Source organism: Barbus barbus (assembly GCF_936440315.1).
Source record: "Barbus barbus genome assembly, chromosome: 4".
NCBI lineage: Eukaryota > Metazoa > Chordata > Actinopteri > Cypriniformes > Cyprinidae > Barbus > Barbus barbus.
In genome coordinates, this window is record NC_136732.1 from 12,939,137 (window position 1) to 12,962,001 (window position 22,865).

Below are 22,865 nucleotides of genomic sequence, written 5' to 3' on the forward strand. Positions count from 1 at the left end.
AGCGGGCTTGTGTCTCTCACTCTCTCTCTCTCTCCCTGGGCGGACCACCCACATAAGGAAACGCCTTGCTGTACTGAAGGTAGAAATACAGGGATGGGTTTTTTTGATGGATGGGTTTAGCAGACTATCACTTATGTCAATGTCAAAACCATAAACCTGCTCTCGCAAAAGAGGGTGAGAGAGAGAGAGACATCTTTGCATCTGTCTGTCTGACGTCTTTCTGCAGTGGCATAAAAGCCTTTTCACAATATTCATGTCTGCTCGTGGCTCCTGGAGCTGCTAAAAGACTAAGCTGATGGGCTGATTGGGTTTCTTGTAAATCTTTGTTTTTTCAGAGACACATCCTTTCTGTTTAAACTGATAAATCCCATACAGAAATGCGATATGTGGCAGGAAATAACATGTACAGTAAATACTAGGCTATATGATAAGGGGGCCCCAAATAGTTTCGGGGGACTTCAGCAGCACTTGTGTGTATGAAAATCTTTGTATTATGACAAAAAAAAAATTAAGATATCACAAGCACAGTTTTCAAGCAAAACATTCCAAACAACACACTTTGTGAGGTTATAAATGCTAAAATAATATATATGATGTACACAATATACATTATTTGGACACTTTCTGGTTATTAAATACTAATGAATCATATTCATAACTAATGTGATGAACTACACATCTGCGAACTTGAGATTTGACTTAATCATCGCCACAACAACCAGTTGATTAAAGTCACTGAGCAATAATTGTGAAGAAAAATGTGACTTTAAATTGTGCAAAAGTGTCCAAATACTTTGTCACTGTATATTGTATATGATTTGATGTCAAATGTTACTTAATATTTTTTATAATATATTTAATATGCACATATATTACAATATAGGTAATAAAATATATATATATTTTTAATAAATATTATGAAAATTTTTAATTACAAATAAATACTGGTATTTAATATATTTAAATGGCCATATGTGCATGGGATTTTATAATTGCTTCCTTTTTTCAATCAAATTATTTCTTAACTCCAAACCAATGACTGAAACCAGTGATTGCAAATGCGTGTATAAATAAAACACGGAAATTAATCACACCATCACTGATTGTTTTCACTATGCCGCTTTATTTTCATACTCCAGAACAGCTGCAGAAACATTTGAACTGCAAACCAATTAAGTGGCAGAATTGCACATGAAAACCGCTTACATGAGGAGCGTTATTAAATTTATGCTCATGCGATCAGTCTGAAAATGTGTAGCATGCGTTTGTTCCATAGCAGCTGTTTAGTGCAGCGGTGATGTAATAGAAACACTGTTATGCACCTAGATCCAGAGATGTTTATGGCCTGTAAACAAATCTTGAGTGTATAGTGCGTTTAGAGTTCAATGCTCACTTCAAAGAAAGCGCTTCAGGCTTAGTAGTGATACTGTGAATTTTCCTTTTGCATGTGTGAAATAAAGCTATTAGGTGACAGTGTTGAGACAGTGATCTTCACTCTTATGGATAGTTGCTCTTTAAACTCAAAACACATAACATATAGTGTTTAAGAAAAAAAAGCTTTAGTGCAAAACAAATGGTGCACACAAAAAGTCTGAGAAATGGATCTCAAAAGCACATCTTATCGGTTATCTTCTGCTCACCATTAGAAATTGAGTTTGTAATACTTGCTTTTGGTGTTAAGCTATGAAGATTCTTTAAGCACTTGAATGCTTGGTAACACTTTATAATATTTTTCATGAATAATATTAACAAACATTAATATATTATGCTTGACAGATCATTAGTAATGAACATTCAAATAGTTGGAATTACTGTGTGCGTGTATATATGCTATAGATAGATATATGATATAAATAGATATATATATAATAGAGAGACTTAAAATCTAAATCTAATTTAAACATAAACGGAATGTTTTCATTTAAAATAAAATAAAAAGTCATGAGATAAAGTTAATAAGAATTTTTTTGTATTCTGCACTATTTTTGAATCAGAAATTAAACAAGCAAGCATGAACATGATCATCAGTTTTACACAAACTTGTGTAAAGTGCTTCTGTCGTTAAAGCAAAAAATCCACAACTCTAAAATGAATGTTAATTGTTCAATTCAACTCAAATTATTAAGTTAATACAATTTGTAATGGGGAAAAAGCATGTATTCAATAGAAAACATTTCATTAGCATTTGCAATGGCTTTTGTAGCAGACTATATAAACATATTTGAATGTTCAAGAACAACTGATCTGTTGTTTGATGTTTCTTAGAGACAATGAAAATTACAATAAACTGTTACCAAATTTTCAAGTGCTCACTTGGTTTTTTGTTTCCGTCTACCCACCTCCGTCGCCACAGAGCCCACCGTTGCTCCCATGGCCCCTCCTAAGGGCCCCCCGACAAACAACCCAACGATCGACCCCAGTAAAGCACTGCCCCTCACCATGTTCGGGAGCCACAGGAGCCACCCGACCACACTGTCCCACAACCAGCGTAAGAACGAGGTGTCAGGCGTGGAGACACAGAGCTCTGCGATTCCCTCAACCACCAAATCGTCCACACCTTTCTCTGCTTCGGCCCTTATTCCCTCCGAATCATCCTCTCCTTTTTCTTTTCTGCTTCTCAAGATCTCCTCCTCTTTCTCTTTCACTCTCCTCTCTGCCTCCTGCAACAGAGGGCAGGTGTAGAAGTGTGTCCCGGTTTCTTCCACCATCTTCTCCACCTTTATGAACAGCTCCTCCACGCTGGAGCCCAGCAGCAGCGGGTGATATCGGTCCCTGCACTTTTGCACGAGCTCTAGCAAGTCGGGCCGCTCTGTATTGAGATACTCGTCCAGAGAAACATCCTCAGGCAGTCGGTCCATGCGAGTGAAGAGCACCATTGCGTGTTTACTGACCGCCCCGGGGCCAAACACCTTCTCGATGGTCTCCAAAATCTGGAGCTCCAAGTTACTGGGCCGGTGGACAGGGACACAGAGCAGGAAAGCGTGGGGCCCCGGGGCCGATAAAGCCGCGCAGAGCGAAAACTGGCGGCGGACGTCCTCTGCGGGACGCTCATTGCACAGGCAGTCAGGTGTGTCCACGACAGCCAACTGTGCAGAGAACAAGACAAAGTTTTAGAAAAAGGCCCCTTCAATACAATATGAAATAATACAGCAATAATGGATCTATTTGAATACAGCTAAAATAAAAAAGTGATTTTACCTTGGTAAAGAGGTGTTTAAGTGCAAGGTGTAATGTAGTTTATTAGTTTAACTGTAGGTAACACTAGGGCACTTTCAATTGCACATACATATTTTATAAAATATAAAATATTTTATTTATAATATATTTGGTAAGACTTTGCAAAAAGGCCCCATTAGTTAACGTTAATTCACTAAATGACATTAACCAGCATTAGGTCATACATTTTACATTATTTATTCATCATTTGTTAATGTTAGTTAATAAAAATACAACAGTTTGCTAATTCATGTCAGGTGAGGAATATAATTTTTTTTACAGATTTTAAAATAATAACAGAATTTTAGTTTTTAATAATGTAAATGTTGAAATTACTATTAACTGCTTTAGAAGTAATTTTCTTTGTTAGTTCATGTTAACCAATGTAGTTTAACTATAATTACTATTTATAATAATTAATTATAATTATATAATTATATATTATAATTATAATTAACTATAATAACTATAATTATAATTATAATGTAATAACAATTGTTAAATTTGTATCTAATGTTACCAAATGTAACTGTATTTTTATTATGTTTCTCTTTTTGAATCAAAGGTTTTGTAGGCAAATATTTTTGTAGACAAACTGGTTTTGTAGGCAAATATAAATTGAGCTAACATATGAATTTCTTCATGAAACATTTTAATTGAATTCTCCCAGGTGGCATCTCAGTTTTATGAATTACTGGTTTTATAAGAACAAAAGGCAGTTAAAGTTTGCTTGAAGTCAGTTAAATTTGTACAATTACTGTTAAATGTGAATATAATGAGAAAATAACTGTGACTCATTTTATGAAATGCTTTTGATATGCCTATAGTCACATACTAGGAAATCACTTGAATGCATTGATGCAGCTTTATTTTTCATTTAAAAAAAAATCTGTGCAGACTGAGTGTGGCTCTTCATAGAGTTTTAAGTGAGAGCTGAACGCACCTGTCGTCCTGCCAGCGTCACGCATCTCTTCTGACAGTCGGTGGCTAGTGTCTCAGGGCCTGTACAGTCAGTCTCAGATGTTGGGCTGCCCAGGATGGCATTGACCGCACTGCTTTTCCCAGCACCCGCTGAGCCGAGCAGCACCAGTCTCAATTCTACAACCACAGACAGAAACAGACAGAGTGTTATTAAAGACAGACACGAGTTACAAAGAAACCACTTTTATTTTTTATTTTTTTTTCCACAAATAATATTAGAAAATGTGATTTATTTACATTTTAGATTTAGTTTTGAATTAATAATGGAAAAAATTAAATGACTCAAGTCGTGTTATTGGTTTTATGAGGGTTAATTCGGTATCATAATTTCTGAAAATGTCATTACAATACTGGCATAATAAAACATGAAATTTATACTGCATTGCAAATTAATTTGACATTTTTTAAATTCACATTTGATTTGCATTTAAAACACTTTGAGCTTGATTTTAAAATCTTAGTATTTCATATTTGAGTAGTTAAGTATAGCATTTACTATTATTTAATAATACCAGCTGATTTGTTGTAACATATGAAACATGCAAAAAGTAGGAAACAATAATTGTATCTTTATTCAGAGTTCGAAAAATAATGTTTTATTGAATGCCTTTTAATGTTTAAAGAAGTTTTTTTTTTGATCGACATCAGTTAATGGTGTGACAAACTGATACAAATCTGGGTTTACCAAAGCAAACAAAAAAGTAAGTTTCATATTTTTCCTATTTAAGTGGAAAATCATGTTTCACAAGCACAACAGCTCGATATCTCAATGAAAATAATCTTTTTCTTTCCACACAAATATTGGAGCTTGTAATTCCACATATGGGTTGGACATCCTAAAAACCAGGATAAATAAACTGGTCCCACAGCACCAGACCTGACTAAACAAAAAGAAACAAGCAATGAAAAGAATAAAATGCATAGCGATGCAAAAGTTTATTTTTTTATATATATATATTTTTAGATCAAATATTAATGGTCTACATTATAATACAAGGACAACAGGTTAAAATTAAAGCTAAACATAAATAAGAAATGTCTGAAGTACTCGTTTTATTAAGATAAAAAACAGATCAAAAGTAAATTGTGCGTGTACTTCGTACATAAAATTTAAATTGAATTTACTACTTAAAACAGCAGGTCTTTATGATGCATTATACAGGATATAATCATGTGAAAGCCAATTTAGCTAGCTCTGCATCACATAATCTTGATGCAATAGCGCCACCTAAAGACTGAATTGACATAACACCTTTCATAATATAAACATCAGAATTGCAACTTAAACTGAGTTTAGATTTGCTAAAAGCTGAGTGTTGCAGTCAGCAGGCTGTGTGCTATGCTTAGACCCGTTTCAACAAACAAATAAAGCTCAATTACTACACTATGTGGGTCAGCATAAAAGTGGGATTTTTATTTTTCTGAAATGAAAAGTATCTTCCACCTTCTAATGGGTGGCGACAGTTTAATGAGGATGTTATAAAATTATTTCCTTTTTTACTTTGAGTGGGTGGAGAGAAACATACTTCAAGATGCTATTAGCAAGAGAAAACACCCAAAAATTAAAACATATTTGTCTTAGTTTCAAGCATCTCAGAAAGGGAATCTGTAGTTTATTAGGAAAAATGCCAAGCCATTTAAAGAGAAAGAAAAATAAGGACAAAATTATGACTTGTATGTTTTTATGGTAGGCTACATAAAAGAAAAAAGGTACAAAAGCTGTCACTGGGGCAGTCCCTTTCCATATTAGTATCATGCATATTATAGTACAACAGATTTTGTACATTTTTACTCAAAAGACGTCATGTATCCCACAATGTAAATTATGTTACATGCACTGCAAAAATGTTTTGCAACCTAAAATATGTGCTTTGTGTGGTAATTAATCTAAATTAAAATATTATTTAACCTGCCTGGTAATCTACATTACTTTTCACTTTTCTTACAGTGTGGTACTCCAAGGTACTTCAAAAAAACACCATGGTACTACACTAGACATGAACATTCGAGATACATTACAATGGTACATTTCTAGAAACAAGGTATTACCATGGTAAATTTACAAAAAAAACAAGGTTTTCCATGGTATATGTCCAAAAACAAGGTATTTACCATGGTAAATGTCCACAAAACCTTGCTGGTTTGTTTTGGCTAGTAGTGTAAATCAGACATTATTTCTTATAAACTTCCTCTAGTACCTCTCTCCTTCAGATCTGTCTGCCCTCCTTCACTGCTTCCAGATCTGTCTTTCTCTTCCTGGTGAGTTTGATCTTGTGTCGTACTTCCCTCCATAGTCTGCAGCTTGAAAGGGAACAGAACATAATGTATTGTGCAGTAGGCTATGACTTGTCTCAAAATATGCTGACGAAAGAGCATCCAATGGGAAAACAAGAGTGGAAATGGAGGACGTCATTCCATTCAGATGACTCAGCAGCACAGAGGAAGGGCCACACAAACACATTTCACATACCTCAGTTGCAGTGAAGCACTTTCAGTGCCACATTTCCACTGACAGCTAAAAAGCAATGTGGTAAGTGCTTAGCTTCCTCTAGCAGTGTGGCATACCAAACAACTGATGTCTGCTTTTGATTATGTGAAAGCTGATAAAGAACACCGGCTGGAGAGGCTTACCTTTAAATGAGAAACTGATCTTTTGTGCACCGTGTGCTTATGAGCTGGCCTGGTCTGTGCTCCTCTGTACTTCCTGTTTCTCCTCCTGCTGTTCAGTCAAAACACTGCTGGCAGTGAGTGTAGCTCTGTCTGAACATGTGATGCTGTTGGGACACACTCCTCCTCTTCCTCCTCTCTCGGTCTCTGAATCACACCCCTATTTACAGATACTTCTTAAAGGTGTGTCTGTTTTCATGAACTGGGTGGATAAAGGGCTAGTGTTACCACAAACAGGAAGTCGAGCACTCTTCCTTGGTTCAGTTACCAATACTTACACACACATGCATGTATATATTTCAGAAAAATGTTATGTTTATATATTAAATACATTTATATATAATATAAATTATATGAATATAAATATATACATGTAAATATTTTCAATATATATACTGTATGTGTGTATATACATAAATATACAAAGTACACACATATATATATTATGTAAACAAAAACTTTTATTTTGGATGCGATTAATCGTGATTAATCGTTTGACAGCACTAATTCGAATAAAATCCGATTTTCTTTGTAAAAATGCTAACAAAAAGTCATGCAAACCAAATAAAGAAAAAGGTTAATTGTTTGAACTGATTTTTAAATGTGACCCCAGCATTTAACAATTAATGCACATGTATGAATGACTTTACATCATAGAACTTACTTTAAAAAAAATCAGACCATACTACTTTTATTTCAAAATTAAGACAAACCATATTTGGACTCTTTGGATGTCAAACATTAAAGATTTTGTTCAACCAAAAATGAAAATTCTGTCATCATTTATGCACCTGTATGACTTTCTTTGTTCTGTGAAACATGAAAGAAAATATTTGGAGAAATGCCTATACCCGAATCTGCTTGGTTATCAACATTTCTAAAAAATATCTTTAATGTTCCACAGAAGGAAAAAAGTCATAAAGGTTTGGAATTACTTAATTTTGATGGAATTTTCATTTTTGAGTAAAGTACGCTTTTAATGGAACATGATCATATATAATTCAATGAACAACATAAATGTAGAAAATTTTAATATCTACAGTAGTACATTACAATTCAGACTTACATGTCCAAATATTTCTGGGGGGGGGGGGGGGGGGGGGCTCCACCATATGTGTACTACATGAAGAAAATTCATTTATAAACGTCTTTTATAACAAACCCGGTCTTTGAGATTTAATGAAAAAAAGTCAATGCAAAATGCACATATATCAATGCAAATATATCTCACTTTTTTCCTCCATCTTCTAAAACTACCAACAATCACTTGTTTAAAAAGATCACTTTAAATGTAAACTAAATTGTTGGTGCAGTAAGTAATTTTTTTAATGCATACTGATACCTGTCGAACTGGATACTGCATTAAGCAAAACTTTTCAGTTAATGATGCCACTAAAAAAAATATTCATTGGCATATTTGATACCAGTTATTCTGCAACCAAAAGTGCACTATAAATGAGGGTTATGTGAGGGAGGACCTTGTCCACTGATTTGCTTGGGGTCTTCATATCTGTGCACAACATTATAAAAATTAAAATTAACTATGAGTTTCTTAAGGTATAAAAAGTACTTACTGCACCTTAAAAATTATTTTATACATGCCTGCCCTGTAAACGTGCTAAAAGTTGAAAACTATAATATTATTACAACATTTGCATTACAAAAATACAATATGTAAGACATAAAATGATGACAGTGCAGTTAAACTGCTGTTGATATAAATTAACTCAACATTAAATTAGAAAACAACAACATTTAGCCCTAAAATGAAACTACACATAATTGTATAAAACCTAAAATGTTTTGGACATTCTGAAAGCATGTGAATTAGATCACACTCACAAACACATCTTAAAACAGACATCGCAACTAAACAAACACAAAAGGGAAACTTCAAAAGTGTCCTCTAAAATAGGATATTTTTTTACAACAATAAAAAATGACTAACATTTTAAATACTATTTTTAAAAACTTGTCAGAGGCTAAGAATGTCCACTGATCAGAAAAAGTAAAAAAAGAAACTGTTTGGTGCTTCTGGGAATGCGTCCAAATGTAACCCAGTCTCTTGTAAGTGCCTTTTAGAAGATTCATAGTCCAGGCATTATGTAAGCGATGTTGTCCAAAGTATTTGACTGCAAAAAAGTGGGTGAGGAGTTGAAATCATACACTTTGTATATCAACTGCAAATAGGAAACTTTTGTAAAGATTTTGGATAAAAAAAATAAAAACTGTAGCGTGTGAATGTCTCACCAGGATGTTGCGTGGACAGCCGTTGAGCTGGGGAACTTGTGCCGTCAAGCAGGTTAATGGACCGAGAGCACATAAAATAGAGTCTAAAAGCACCGAAAGACTGCCAGACACCGCCACCATCCCCTACAGAACAAACACAAATGCTTATGGACATGATCTATATGTGGACCTACAAGGGACATGTCTACAACACAAACCTCCGTCTCCTGAAGTCGGTGTCCAATCAGAGACAGCGATTCACCCAGCAGCTGCAGGTGAGCTGCTGCATCTATGGGATCCACATCAGGTACCCGCGCTGGAGACAACGACATACCCAAAGACGAGCGGCCCTGAGGGGCCAATCCCGCTCCTAAACTGACAGCTTTACTCGAACCTGAGATAAACAGAGGGATATTCAAGAAATGACTCAAGAAAAATGTTGATGCATGAGTAAAAATTAAATTTATAAGATAGGTATCTTGGAATTCTGTCATGACAACTCTCGTAGAGTTTAGCATGGTAATATATATGACTATGTTAATGTGCTTGGTCTTGGCGGAATAGATCTGCTACGCTGCTGCTGCCAATACATCCACAACATGCTGCTGTACACATAACATATATGAAATAACCCCCATATGTAACATACATGATCACCCCGTAGCAGATCTAGACAGGTGGAGCTGGGGAAGGGGAAGGGTTTCTGAAGTGTGCTGCAACTGCTACAGCAGGCACTAGCCAAGTGTTTGAATGTTGACAACAAGCTCATTGGCTGCTGATATGAAAAGAACCAATCAGCTGCGCCATGTGATAATGATGTGATTATATCAGATTGAGTTAGAACCTGTGCCTTCAAGAGATTCATGACAGAACTTTGTATAAACTGATCAGCTTTGGTCTCACCTTTGCTTTTACTGTCTGAGGTTGTTAAAGTTTTCCGCTTGACCGTCATAGCTTCAGCTTTATTCTGCTTGTGCTGGAGATATTGAGCTTTCTGTCTCCAAACCTTTGGTGTGAGAAAGAAGAGACCAAAAAGGATGTATGCATCACTGTCCCACCACTGACTGAAATTACAAAACACCGCTCAAGCACTTGTTCGAGCACTTAAACATGAAACAAACCGTTTTACTTGTTATTCCATTATTTTCAGTAACTGAAATAAAATAATTCACTAAAATTACAATTAAAATAGAAAACTAGAAAAAAAGGATTTTAAAAAATGATTAAAAAAGGCAAAAGCACACCACAAAATTACTAAAACTTTAAACTTAAAATAAAATGAAAACTTAAAATATTAATTTTAATTCAAAATATAAAAAGATAATTCAAATTATTAATAAATACTTAGTAATAAATAACAGTAAAATAACACTGGCTACTTTATTAGCATTAACCAGCATTAAATTGCTATTATTAAATGGATAGTTTGCTCAGAAATAAATAAATATTATGGAAGTCAGTGGCTACCAGCAACTGTTTGGTTACCAACATTCTTCAAAATATCTTCTTTGTGTTCAACAGAAGACAGAAATTCATCCAGGTTTGGAGCAACTTGAGGGTGACTAAATAAAAATAAAATTTTCATATACTTTTCAACTACCCCTTTAAGTCACTGTTTATCTGAAATCTCAAAGCAAAGGTAAAAAGTGTTTACCAGTTTGTCTTTTTCAGGCAGCTGTTTCCACACCTCTGCGAGTTTCTTACTCAGCTCCCCGAAGTCTGAGGCGAAAAAAAGAACAAAATTTCAACCAATGGTGAAACAGCACAGATGATTGACAGATGTGCACAGAACAACAGCACTCACCTAATCCAGGCTGCTCCGCATTGATATTGACCCTGTACTCCTTACAGAACACCTGATAGGCTGTGGTCGTCTTCTTCTTCGGCTGACGAGATGTACAAACCATTAATGATAAAATCAAACCAGTCAAGGCATTTCCACTGGTGTAGGGAAGTGATTTAATTTACCTTGTCCTTGTCATGTTTGTCTCTGTCCTTTTCCTCCTTCTTTTTCTTTTTCTCACCCACCAGTTCAATGCTTTGATGGTGATGGGATGAGGTGGGTGGAGCCATAGCGTACATGCCAACAGAAGAGCTGTGATTGGATGAGCTGTGAGAGTGGGAGTGGCTTCTAGACTGATCACCTGTTTAGCAGAGAAAGAGAAATTTAAATTCAGTTCAATTAAATTTTATGTAACAATGACAAAATGGCAATACCAACCAATCAGTATTAGCTTTAAAGTAAGTGAAACATGTCTCACCTGGACAGCTTTTCTTCCCCCCACTTCCTCCTTTGCTGTGTTTCTTCTCCCTGGATCCTTTCTCTCGCTCTCGGTCTCGCTCTCGCTCTTTATCTTTTTTCTTTTTGCTCTTCTTGCTCTTTTTCTTCTTTTTAGAGAGATGTGTGTAGGAGTCGTCAATCACCAGCTCGCCGGCCTCTAGTTCTCCTCCTGAAGATGAGCTGTCTCCTCCCATGCCTCCGTAATGCCCTGATGAACACAAACACACACATTTAATGCTGCAATACATTCATGTTAAGGCTTAGATGATTTTAATACAGTATGTCTCATTCATGCAGAAAATCAACAACTTCAGTGCAAACAAAACCAGAACATTTGTACATCAGTGGTAAGTGTCTGTGAGGATTTTATTTGCTTTTGTTTTTTTTGAAAAAATGCATGTTGAATGTTTGTCATTATATAGACACCATAAGTAAAGATTGGTCAATATTGAATTTTTATGACTGATACAGATAATGCTTGTTTCGGTAAAACAAAAACAGATTTGGATTATGATCGATTTTCTCTCAAAAGCAGATTATTTTTGTTTAGGTTTTTATGCAGACACTATTTTTTATTTTGTTTAATTTCTGCTTTTTAACACAAAAATAATTAGAGAATCAATAGACCACAAAATTAAAAACATTTATTTTTTAGTCATAATTTATTATTTTATAAGCATTACATTTATTGATATTTATGCTATTATATTTCTGCAGTGTTGTTGTTAATATTCTGTTAATGTTCTAAATTAATCTTAATGTATATTTTTGTTTTTAAAGAAGTCTTTAATGCTCACCAATGCTGCATTTATACAATCAAAAAATACAGTAAAACAGTACTATTGTGGAAAATATTATTACAAATTTAAATAACTGTTTTCTATTTCAATATATTTTAAAATGTATTTTATTTCTTTGATGTAAAGCTGAATTTTCAGCATCATTACTCCAGTGTCACATGATCCTTCAGAAATCATAATAATATGCTGATGTGCTGCTCAAGAAACATTATGATTAGTATCAACGTTAAAAAGAGTTTTACTGCTTAATAGTTTTGTGGAAACCCTGATACTTTTATTCAGGATTCTTTGATCAAGTAAATGTTCAAAGAAAAATATTTTTTTGAAATAGAAATGTTTAATAAAATTTGGCATCTCTGTTGTCACATTTGATCAGTGTGTCCTTGCTGGAACAAAAAGCATTAAATTCTTTAAAAAAGGTCTTACTGACCCCAGACTTTTGATCAGCACTGTAAGTACCTTTGTTTTGATTTGTTTTTCCCATTTAAAAACAAATGACTATTATTTAATTATTATTATTAATATTGTAACTTTACCAAATTTTATTTCATGTGAATATAGTTGTTGGGTGCTTTTCCTGAAAGATTTTACAGTAAACCTGATATTAAAGAACTGACTAAACCAAGAAGTTAAGCACAGTTCTATTTTTAATCATAAAGAGACTGATAAATACAGTTCTTACTCACCCACAACCTCCACCTCTTTCCCCACAACAGGCAACGGCTCTCGGCTGTGCTGCTTTTTCTTTGGTGGCTTCAACATAATTGTATCTTTGTCTTTCTCCTTCTTTATCCCTCCTTTCTTCGAGCTGGAGGACGAATGATGGCCAACGACACCTGAAGAGGAAGAAGAATGTACCGGAAAGGAGAATCCCTCATTCATCCCTACACCTTCATTCTTCTCTTTTGAGGAAAGGATGAGCTTCATCTTGAGGCCTTCAGCTTCACAGAGCGTCAGCGGCTCCCCTTTCCCAGCTCCTCCATGGAACAGCAGTGACTTTGAGGAGGAGGAATGCTTTTTAGACAAAGATGAGTCGGGCGGACGAGAGTGCGAGTAGGAGTGGCTGCTCTTGGAGCTGCTGTCACGTTTGCGGTCTTTGGAGGAGTGTGAGGAGGCCTGGGGAGGGTAGGAGGGTTTTTTGGGGAGGTGAGGAGTGGGGTCGGAGCCCATGGCCAGCGGGGAGGTGATGGCCTCCAGGAGGCCCATGGCCGTGTCTGTGGAGTGGGACGGGTGAGAGGAAGAGAGGGAGGGCGAGCGATCTGAAGACTTGCGCTTCTTCTTGTGGGGCGGCTGACCGGAGCTGTGATGGTCTGCGGGGAGAGTTTAGAAATCCAAAATAATATTTGATTCAATGAGGGTTGCTTTTTTTTAAAAATTTAACAGAAAAAAAAATGCAAAATTATATAACTTAGATATATTAACTTAAAAATCAGTTGTGCTAAATATAAAATATATAGATACGATAATGTAGAAACAGAAATATATAGTGCAATGTGAAGATCTGCATTCACTGCAGACAGAGTGATTTATGTGTTGCATTTAATCACAAAATTGATTATAAATATTATTTGCTTAGACATTAAAGGGATAGTTCACCTAAAAATGAAAATCGTGTCATTAATTACTCACCCTCTTGTCATTCCAAACCCGTAAGACCTTCGTTCATCTTCTGAACACAAATTAAGATGTTTTTGATTAAATCTGAGAGCTTTCTGACCCTGCATAGACAGCAACGCCTATTCAAGACCCAGAAAGGTATTAAGGACATCGTTAAAATAGTTCATGTGACATCAGTGGTTCATCCATAATTTTATGAAGCTATGAGAATAGTTTTTGTGCTCAAAGAAAACAAAAATAACGACTTCATACAACAATTCCTGTTGTATAACAACAAGAATCTTGAACGTGTCAATTGCATTGCTGTCAATGGAGGGTCAGAAAGCTGTCGGATTTCATCCAAAATATGTTCATTTGTGTTCTGAAGATGAACGAAGGTCTTGCGGATTTGGAACGACATGAGAGTAATTAATGACAAAATTTTCATTTTTGGGTGAACTAACAATTTCACTAATTCAAGTTATATCTAATATATTATATAAGATAAGAAACAAAAATATAACATATAAAAGTAATGTAAAAATAAAAAATAAATAAAATGGACTATTACGCCCAGTTTTTGAAAAAGACAAACCTCCTCACCTCTGTGATAGTAGTCATCACTTAAGTGCTTCTTTTTTTTCTTGTGAGAATCTCCTCCTAATAGGAAAAGGTCAGAATCCTAAAAAAGACAACAGTGCATGTTCAAACAGGCATGATATGTGCCAGAAAGATAATGTTAGTGAAGAAACAATCCACATATGGTTATTGATCTATTACTCTACAACTACACCTACAACGGGAAGAGTAGGGATGATCTGATCAGGCTTTTTACAGACTAATAAAAGGCTTTTTACTTCATCTGAAGCGGAATACAGAACATTTTAACAGGCCTTATATAAACAAGAAGGCTTACACAAAAGATTATAGGCACTAAAATGCATAAACCTATGAAAAAAAGCCATATCCTACAAGGCTAATAAAAATAATGTATGGGTATAATATGAGCTTTTGTACCGATTCAATGTTTCATTTGTGAAATTATTTGTACTCATTTATAATTTATTAAATATATCATTATGATATTTAATGCATTATATCTAAATATTGCACACTGGATGTATTTATTTACTTTACATTTAGCCAGTAAGATTTTTTTTAATAATTGATAGCAGCATCCCTAAGCATGAGTCAATGACAAGTGGCCTGAGAGGGAAAAACACAGGTCCAAATCCTTCTCAGACCAGAAGTCATATCTACCTTGGTAACAAAACATCAAGTTGCGTGTTTATTAATGTCATTAAGAGTCTACGGACAGCTTTTGTGGTTATTACTGGGATTATTTCTCACACAACACAGTTATGAAATATATATGTATACTGATAAATCAATGGATGGCAATCAATGGATTCTTGTCAACCACTTGTTGATATGATGCAACTTGATGTTGGATGTTACCGTAACTCCCTGCTGTTACCTTGTGGTGTTTCTTGGAGGTTTTGCGCACATGCGCTGCGATTTCTTCTTCCTCTCTCAACAGATCTTTATACGAGCGCCTCTTCTCTCTTTGGCTGCGACCCGCAACAAGACCAACCTCTCCTTCCATCCCTGAAATATCTACAAAGAAACCCATATTTCACAGTAGGTTTTTATTGGACATGTTTGAGTGTGTCACGGTGCTTCTGTCTGACAATCATCATTACCCATCATTCCTTTCTTCTTTATCTCCTCAAAAGCCATGGTCAGTCCCAGTCCTTCGGGTGGGATTGGTCAGTCTTGTGATTCTAGTGCACAAGAACAGATTCAATTCATCAAGTTCAGTCTAAAAACACTTAATTTGAAACAAACTACAATGACCTTTCCTGCGTAGCTAACCGATCATTTGATTTCAATTTAACTTGCACTATTGTATGTACTAATTATCTGCACTACTTTGTTGCAGACTAAATGTCATTTAATGTGCTGCATTAAATATGATTATTTAACATTGTTTATATTGTAGTGTTTTCTCTTAAGGTTTAGTCTAATACTTCTTGTACCTCTGTTAGACAAATCTGCATCTTTTTGTAGTTTTTTTAAGCAATTAAAGTGTATATATTACACAAAAGTTCACCCAAAAATGAAAATGTACTCACTCTCAGGCCATCCAAGATGTAGATGAGTTTGTTTCTTTGTTGAAACAGATTTGTTGAAATTTAGCATTACATCACCAGCGGATCCTCTGCAGTGAATGGGTGCCGTCAGAATGAGTCCAAACAGCTGATAAAAACATCACAATAAAGTGAGAAGAGTTTGTAAGAAACAAATACATCATAAAGGCGTTTTAACTTTAAATTATAGTCCATGATCCATAATGATGCTTCATTCAGTGAAAAAGTCAACCATGACGGCACCCATTCACTGCAGAGGATCCACTGATAAGCAAGTGATGTAATGATACATTTCTCCAAATCTGATGAAGAAACAAACTCTTCTACATCTTGGGTGGCTTAAGAGCGAGTACATTTTCATTTTTAAGTGAAGTCACAATCTCATTCAAATGAGCATTTTATTAGACAAACAAATGTAGCTAGGCACCTGCTTGCAACTTATATATATATAAATTGTCAAATGTCCTTTTCCCTGGAAGAGAATGAAATATGAAAACATTCTAAAATGTGTCTCGATCATGGACTAAAAGTGACAAGTTTTCTTCAGAACGACATGTTTTGTAAAAATTGCTATACAAACAAAACTGAATTAAATGTAAGTGTTCCGTTTGAATGCCATATAATATAATGCTTAACATTAAAGATATAAAACCAAATAAATAAGCACTAATGCAGAAAAAACTACGGAGAAAACAAAACTCATCAGGAAAAACAGAATTAAGTCGCCTTATCTTCCAGTTTTAATAAAAGCTTTCTTCTAATTGCAATAACGTTGCACGCAGAAGCGTTGAGCAACTCTGAAGATGTGCTACAGAATGCACACACACTCATTAGAGACAGATCAGGATCTGCAGCACACATCAGCTCTCCTCCAGCCTCAACTTAGTCAAGCTGCCGGTGACATTTGCAGGAATCCCAACAAGAACTACAAAATCAGCCTCAACACTCTTATTGCACATTTCCCGCCTACTTTCGAAGAAATGCACACTCACACACCCCCTTCCCCTCTCTTCATCGGGATCCAGCGCTTCCCTGGTTCAGCTCAAGAGGATTTGAGCAGCTGCGAACGTGTCGCGCGTCTCTGCCGGATCGTCCAGCGCGCTCAGTCCCGCGGCTGCGGTGCACATAGGCCGGTCTCGGGTTACAACTCGATTAACGGGGCGTTTCCCACCATGCGATTTTATGGGTTTCTACAGTACTGCAAAAATGGCACGGAATGCATTCGATTTATGTGGAGATATTAGAAGTGTTGTGCAATAATGAGTGAAATATTACCTCGGGTTGGATGTAGGTTTAGTTGGCGCGCGACGCCATCTTTGCTGGGAGTCAACAACAAAAGCAGCCAGAGAAGAGGAGGAGGGACTTTGAGACCAGAGAGTGTATCACAACAATGAAATCCCCCATTTTTACACCCAAAAACTGACATTAAACATTCGCATTAGTGATATTTACCATAGAAAAGCGATTTGAACACGCACAGCTTATACTTTAGTGTTACTTTTGCAACATCGCTGAATCAAAGACAGAGTCCACATACTGTACACTATTGGCATTATGTCATTTATTTGGCTGTCTTTCAATCACTTACAAAAATGAACATACAGTAACATAACAGGCTACAATAAAGGCATAACAGAAAGGAATGAGAATGGTTTCAGGAACAAAAATAAAATGAAGGCAATTTATAGTTTTTCTTAGTCAAAGTTGGATTTAAATAACCGTTATTACACAGTTGTGTTGTATATGTAGGCAGGTCATATATAAATAGTTTCTCCTGTTTTCCCAATAAAACCCACAGTTGTCTCATCCTCTCAATTCATTTCTTCCATCCATCTCTACCGGTCTCCCATATTCTGCATCTGAATACTGAGAGACGTGAAGCTGGCCAGTAAATCCGTCACCTCGTCTACCTGTGGATCACATGAAAGAATAACTATGTCCAAAAGCTACAGTGATATCAAACACACAAAACTGCAGAATTAACTCCATAAAGCCTACTGTATCATATCTGATACGCAAATATCTATGGGCTCTAAATCATCAACATGAACATTCTTTCTGTTGACTGACTGATAGTTTATACTTCTTTTTTTTGCAAGAAAAGGACTTTTAGTTTCATTTAAAATTCCCCCTTCAGTGGTACATTTTCCATTATACAATATTTTGAAAATGAACACGTATTGGGCTGAAGCGACTTGATTATCCATACATCATCTTTTAGAAAAAATCATATTAAAGTGCGAGTATGAAATATGACACATCAGGCTTGAGGAATTTGTATTTGCCATCATGTTTTGCACCCACAATAAAAACTACAGAGCCTTAAACGTAAAACTAAGCATTTAAATATAATCTTAAGACATATTATTAGGAGATATAGTGACAACTGATATTTTTATGCATCTTATGTAGTCTGTTATACTGTTAGAAAGATCTCATTGATTTACAAGCTATCAGAATTCCATCTTAATTTTAGCTGCACGAAATCGCATATTTTTGCTTATTTTGTGCCTCTGAATAACAGTTTTTTTCCCTCTGCAACTATGTGCTAAAATCTCCTATATCATACTAGATGAGCCATAAAAGCCTGATGTATCCCATATGATGCTCAAAAAATAAATAATAAACGCACAAATGCTTTTCTGTTTTTAGATTTTTTTTTATGTCTAAAGGTATAATAAATGGTTCCATTTAAAAATATATTCATATTTTATACGCCAGGCTTTACAGGGTGCAGATGCAAAACGAAAAAGTCCTCTTTAAAGTATCAAAGGGAATGAGTACATGAACTCAGCAGCTATTCTACCTGTTCTCTGGTACGGGTGTTCTGCAGCTGGTTTGAGATGTGCTCCAGTTTCTCTCTTTCTTCACTCTGTCCCATTATATTCAGATATTCCCGCAGCATTTGAATGATCTACAGACATATTCAAAGATCACTGGGTCATTTTTGCATTACATCACATATATGAGCATGCACAACAGATGCATAAGAAAAGTGTGGGCAGGGAACATTATATTAACCTAATCAGCCTGTCTCATGTTTACCCAGTAGTAATTACATTACATTACATTATGCATTTGGCAGAAGCTTTTACCCCAAGTAACCTTCATAGTAGAAATATTCACAAGAAGCATGAACGTCAGTGTCCACAATCTCTTTGTTATGTGCATGAAGTTAATCACCTGTGTGACCTCTCCTCTGAGGGTTTCTAGGCTACGTGAGTCTCCCTCTTGTAAGATGTTGAGCTTCGAACGGGCAAGATGAAGAGGAGTCCTCCCAGCACGGTCCAGAGCATCAACACGGGCACCTGAGGGGACGGTTATAATGTGTGAACTAGTACTAAATTAAGATTTGTGAATGGTGTTAGAGGTACTGTTTTTGTGAAGAAATAGCAGAAATATCTCGGATGAAAAAGATTTAGATTAATAATCAATCGTACCTCCCCGCAGTAAAGTTGTGATGACAGGCACGTGGTTGGTGCAGGCAGCTGTAGAAGGCAATTTAATTCACCATAAGCTTTGAACATAGATTTAATTATACGTAATTATGCTAATTATGCTTCTGCACATTCTTACCCAGATGCAGTGGTGTGTTTCCGAGGCTGTCTCTCTGGTTTGGGTCAGCACCATAACTCAGCAATAACTGAACTACATTGTTAAAAGTAAAGACGGAAAGAGAAAGTGGAAAAAGTTTAAAAACAGTGGTAAAAGGTGAAATATAGTGGCCTCAAAAAGTATTTGGATAATTAAGCCACACTTAAAGGAATAGTTCAAATGAAAATGGAAAATATTTTTTGAAAAAGCCCAATAATTTAAATTTGCTGAAAATGTACTCACTCTCAGGCCATCAAAGATGTAGATAAGTTTGTTTCTTCATCAGAACAGATTTGGAGAAATGCATCATTACATCACTTGCTCACCAGTGGATGCTTTGCAGTGAATGGGTGCCGTCAGAATGAGAGTCCAAACAGCTGATAAAAACATTACAATAACCCACACCACTCCAGTCCATCAATTAACCTCTTTAAACCATGGCTTCTGGTTCATAATTCATAATAACGCTTCCTCCAATGAAAAAGTCCATCCCTTGTTGTCCTCTCACATCAAAATACACTGACATATTAGCTTAGAACTATTTATTTCTCTCCTGGTTCAGACAAGACACATTTTTCATTGGAGAAAGCAATACTATGGATAGAATAAGTTAAAAATATCTTAGTGATAAATTTACAGGTACATCTCAAAGAATTTGAATATCGTGAAAAACAATATTTTTTGTAACTTATTTCAAAAAGCTAAACTTTCATATATATTATAGATTCATGACATGTAAAGTAAGACATTTCAAAAGTTTTTTTGTTTTAATTTCATTGATCAGTATCTCAAAATATTAGAATATTTGCTAAGATCAATCAAAAAAAGGATTTGCAAAACAGAAACGTTCAAGTTCTTTTAAGTATGTTAATTTATGCACTCAATACTTAGTCGGGGCTCCTTTAGCACAAACTCCAGCATCAGTGAAGAATGGCATGGAAGCGATGAGCCTGTGGCTCTGATGAGGCACTATTGAGCCTTCAGCTCGTCTGGATTGTTGGATCGACTGTTTCTCATCTTACTCTTGAAAATATCCCATAGATTCCATATGGGGTTCAGGTCAGGCATGTTGGCTGGCCAATCAAGCACAGTAATATCATGCTCAGCAAACCACTTGGAAGTGGTTTTGGCAGTGTGGGCAGGTGCTAAAGTCCTGCTGGAGAAGCAAATCAGCATCTCCATAAAGCTTGTTGTTTGGACTATCATTCTGACGGCACCCATTCACTGCAGAGGATCCACTGAGTGACGCAATGCTAAATTTCTCTGATGAAGAAACAAACTCATGCTTACATTGTTACTTGAAAATAAATGCCACCTGGTTTTAAATTTTATTATGCAATGCAATTATATTTATATATTTTTGGTGTGTCTTGAGTGGCTAAATACTTTTTGGTGCCAGCAAATAAGCCAAGAAAATTACCTTATCATGCATTGAATGCCACTATGAAAAGTTAATACCAAACTATTTTGTCCGAGCTTACCGATACTCTCGTTGCCATAGCAGGAAGAGAAGTGTAAGGCTGTCCTGCCCTTGTCATCAGCAGCACAAGGATCAGTATCCTCTTCCAGCAATCTACGAACTAGAAATAAAAAAAGTGAACCGACTATAATGTCAAATCTTAGCATCAAGTGTGACTGCCACTGACTGTCACGCTGATGATTCTCACCTGTGTCAATATCATTGGAGTTGGCAGCTTCTCTGAGCCTCTTCACAGCTTGGAGAAGAAAACAATATGGAATTGAATATATATATATATATATATAGAGAGAGAGAGAGAGAGAGAGAGAGAGAGAGAGAGAGAGAGAGAGAGAGAGAGAGAAAAGGAAGAAAATAAATTAAATTTTATATATATAAGTGCTGGCCATAATTATGACTAGTATTTTCAGCAGCTAAAAATGGTTTTAAGTCAGTTATTTCTATCTTTTGCTGTAGTGTGTCTGTAGGAAATATCAGTTTACATTTCCAAACATTCATTTTGACATAATAATCGAGTGAGAACTGTGGCAATGTCTCCAAGATGCTTCAAAAAACCTACCTGCAAAGCTACAGTACTGTGAAAAGTTTTAGGCACTTGTGTAAAAATGCTGTCAAATGAGGATGATGTCAAAAATAATGTCATAAATAGATTTTCTTTATCAATTAACTTTTATTAACTAAATTAAATAAATATTTGGTGTGACCATCCTTGGCGTTTAAAGAAGCTTTTGCCCTCGGTGCACTTGCGCATAGTTATTCAGGGAGCTTTCTTGAAGCATCTTGGAGACATTGCCACAGTTCTTCTGGATTGAGTCGGTCTCAGTTTGTTCTGTTTCTTCATGTCTCTCCAGACAGACTGGATGATGATGATGATGATCAGATCTCTGTGTGGAGCTCTGGCTGTTGTCAGACAAAAGTCTCTCGATTATTACAATTAATGTCAAAATGAATGTTTGTAAATGTAAATTATATTTCCTACTGACACACTGCAGCAAAAGATAGAAATAACTGACTTAAAACCATTTTTAGCTGCTGAAAATACTAGTGTTCTAATCATTTTGGACACTACTCTGTGTGTGTGTGTGTTATTATGGATATTATAATACATATATATATTATATATATATATATTACATTAATATATGACATGTCTGTTCATGCACACACCATACAAGTCTTTTCCAATGGGCCCCATGTTCCTCCGAGCTCTTCCCAGCCGCCTCACCCTGCTCGATGTGATTTTGCCCGGCGAGCTCCGTCCCGCCTGCAGCAGTTCACCGGGCTGCCATAACAAGTGCAGGTACCGGAGCTCGGTGTCCGCCGCCGGTCGGGTTCTGTTGAGTCTCAGCGCGCTCAGCGTGTCTAGACGCGAGATACTGAACCCGACCGCACCTGCAGCCTCCATCGGCGCCTCATCCTCCCGTTTCTCGCCGTCTCTCACAGCAGCTCCGCTCGGTACCGTGAACTCTCCCTCCGAACCGGACCGGTCAACATCCGACGCGGCTGCAACAAGTGGGCTCGACCCCTCCATATTAATATAAGGCGTTTACTGGACTAATGTCAGCATGTAAACGCCAGTACCATCAGGATGTAAATACTGTAACTTATCTGTTGCAAAACCTAACGCAGCATTGTTACACAAGCGGCATGCTTCAAGACTGCATTTCGAGCCAGGTTTTGAAATAAAGATACGTTGCTTTTCTATTCATTGCAATTTAATTTTGTAATGTTGAATACAAACCGTTCCGAATCAAGGAATGAACTCTGAGCCCATTTGAGCCAAAATGGCGCTGTTTCAATGTTTTGCGCTTGTTTTTAGTAAAACACGTCTGTATTGCTTAGTCTGAATTCATCGTGACCTAAGCAGCCAATCA

At 36.1% G+C, this 22,865-nt stretch overlaps 3 protein-coding genes across 4 annotated transcripts; all 3 read right to left on the bottom strand.

Annotated features, from left to right (window-relative positions):
* Positions 1-1,110: 1,110 nt before the first annotated feature.
* LOC306860997 (GTPase IMAP family member 7-like) lies at positions 1,111-7,070 on the bottom strand. Of its 2 annotated transcripts, none has more exons than XM_079403041.1 (4): positions 6,829-7,070; positions 6,396-6,498; positions 4,160-4,314; positions 1,111-3,086 (listed from the first exon to the last, which is right to left on the bottom strand). In XM_079403041.1, exons 2-4 carry the CDS (start codon positions 6,487-6,489, stop codon positions 2,310-2,312), a joined length of 1,026 nt encoding a protein of 341 aa, XP_079259167.1. In that variant the 5' UTR covers positions 6,490-6,498; positions 6,829-7,070; the 3' UTR covers positions 1,111-2,309. The 2 variants fall into 2 exon arrangements, with proteins under 2 accessions (XP_079259167.1, XP_079259168.1); XM_079403042.1 differs by having other exon boundaries at positions 6,396-6,492; positions 6,829-6,947.
* Positions 7,071-7,879: 809 nt separating this feature from the next.
* Positions 7,880-17,258, bottom strand: LOC306864891 (HMG domain-containing protein 4-like). Its single transcript, XM_079409174.1, has 14 exons — positions 17,196-17,258; positions 15,906-16,029; positions 15,474-15,554; positions 15,248-15,387; positions 14,374-14,452; positions 12,861-13,484; positions 11,355-11,582; positions 11,062-11,237; positions 10,898-10,979; positions 10,748-10,812; positions 9,997-10,099; positions 9,312-9,487; positions 9,115-9,237; positions 7,880-8,996 (listed from the first exon to the last, which is right to left on the bottom strand). The coding sequence occupies exons 3-14, from the start codon at positions 15,508-15,510 to the stop codon at positions 8,952-8,954; spliced, it is 1,878 nt and encodes a 625-aa protein (XP_079265300.1). The 5' UTR covers positions 15,511-15,554; positions 15,906-16,029; positions 17,196-17,258; the 3' UTR covers positions 7,880-8,951.
* A 197-nt stretch (positions 17,259-17,455) lies between these two features.
* On the bottom strand, positions 17,456-22,842 carry LOC306865224 (ankyrin repeat domain-containing protein 54-like). The gene is made up of 8 exons (XM_079409701.1): positions 22,159-22,842; positions 21,182-21,229; positions 20,996-21,094; positions 19,497-19,568; positions 19,361-19,408; positions 19,104-19,228; positions 18,727-18,834; positions 17,456-17,830 (listed from the first exon to the last, which is right to left on the bottom strand). The coding sequence occupies exons 1-8, from the start codon at positions 22,520-22,522 to the stop codon at positions 17,756-17,758; spliced, it is 939 nt and encodes a 312-aa protein (XP_079265827.1). The 5' UTR covers positions 22,523-22,842; the 3' UTR covers positions 17,456-17,755.
* Between the last annotated feature and the right edge of the window lie 23 nt (positions 22,843-22,865).

Coding starts and splice junctions, on each gene's coding strand:
- LOC306860997 (XM_079403041.1), bottom strand. CDS start 6,489: ATGGAGGGAAGTACGACACAAGATCAAACTCACCAGGAAGAGAAAGAC. Junction 4,315..6,395: donor GACAGATCTGAAGGAGAGAG/GTACTAGAGGAA, acceptor CTGTGGTTGTAG/AATTGAGACTGGTGCTGCTC. Junction 3,087..4,159: donor TGACGCTGGCAGGACGACAG/GTGCGTTCAGCT, acceptor TTCTCTGCACAG/TTGGCTGTCGTGGACACACC.
- LOC306864891 (XM_079409174.1), bottom strand. CDS start 15,510: ATGGCTTTTGAGGAGATAAAGAAGAAAGGAATGATGG. Junction 15,388..15,473: donor AAAGAAGAAAGGAATGATGG/GTAATGATGATT, acceptor GTTTCTTTGTAG/ATATTTCAGGGATGGAAGGA. Junction 10,813..10,897: donor TGCGGAGCAGCCTGGATTAG/GTGAGTGCTGTT, acceptor TTTTCGCCTCAG/ACTTCGGGGAGCTGAGTAAG.
- LOC306865224 (XM_079409701.1), bottom strand. CDS start 22,522: ATGGAGGGGTCGAGCCCACTTGTTGCAGCCGCGTCGGATGTTGACCGG. Junction 19,569..20,995: donor CTATGGCAACGAGAGTATCG/GTAAGCTCGGAC, acceptor TTAACAATGTAG/TTCAGTTATTGCTGAGTTAT. Junction 17,831..18,726: donor ACACCCGTACCAGAGAACAG/GTAGAATAGCTG, acceptor TGTGATCCACAG/GTAGACGAGGTGACGGATTT.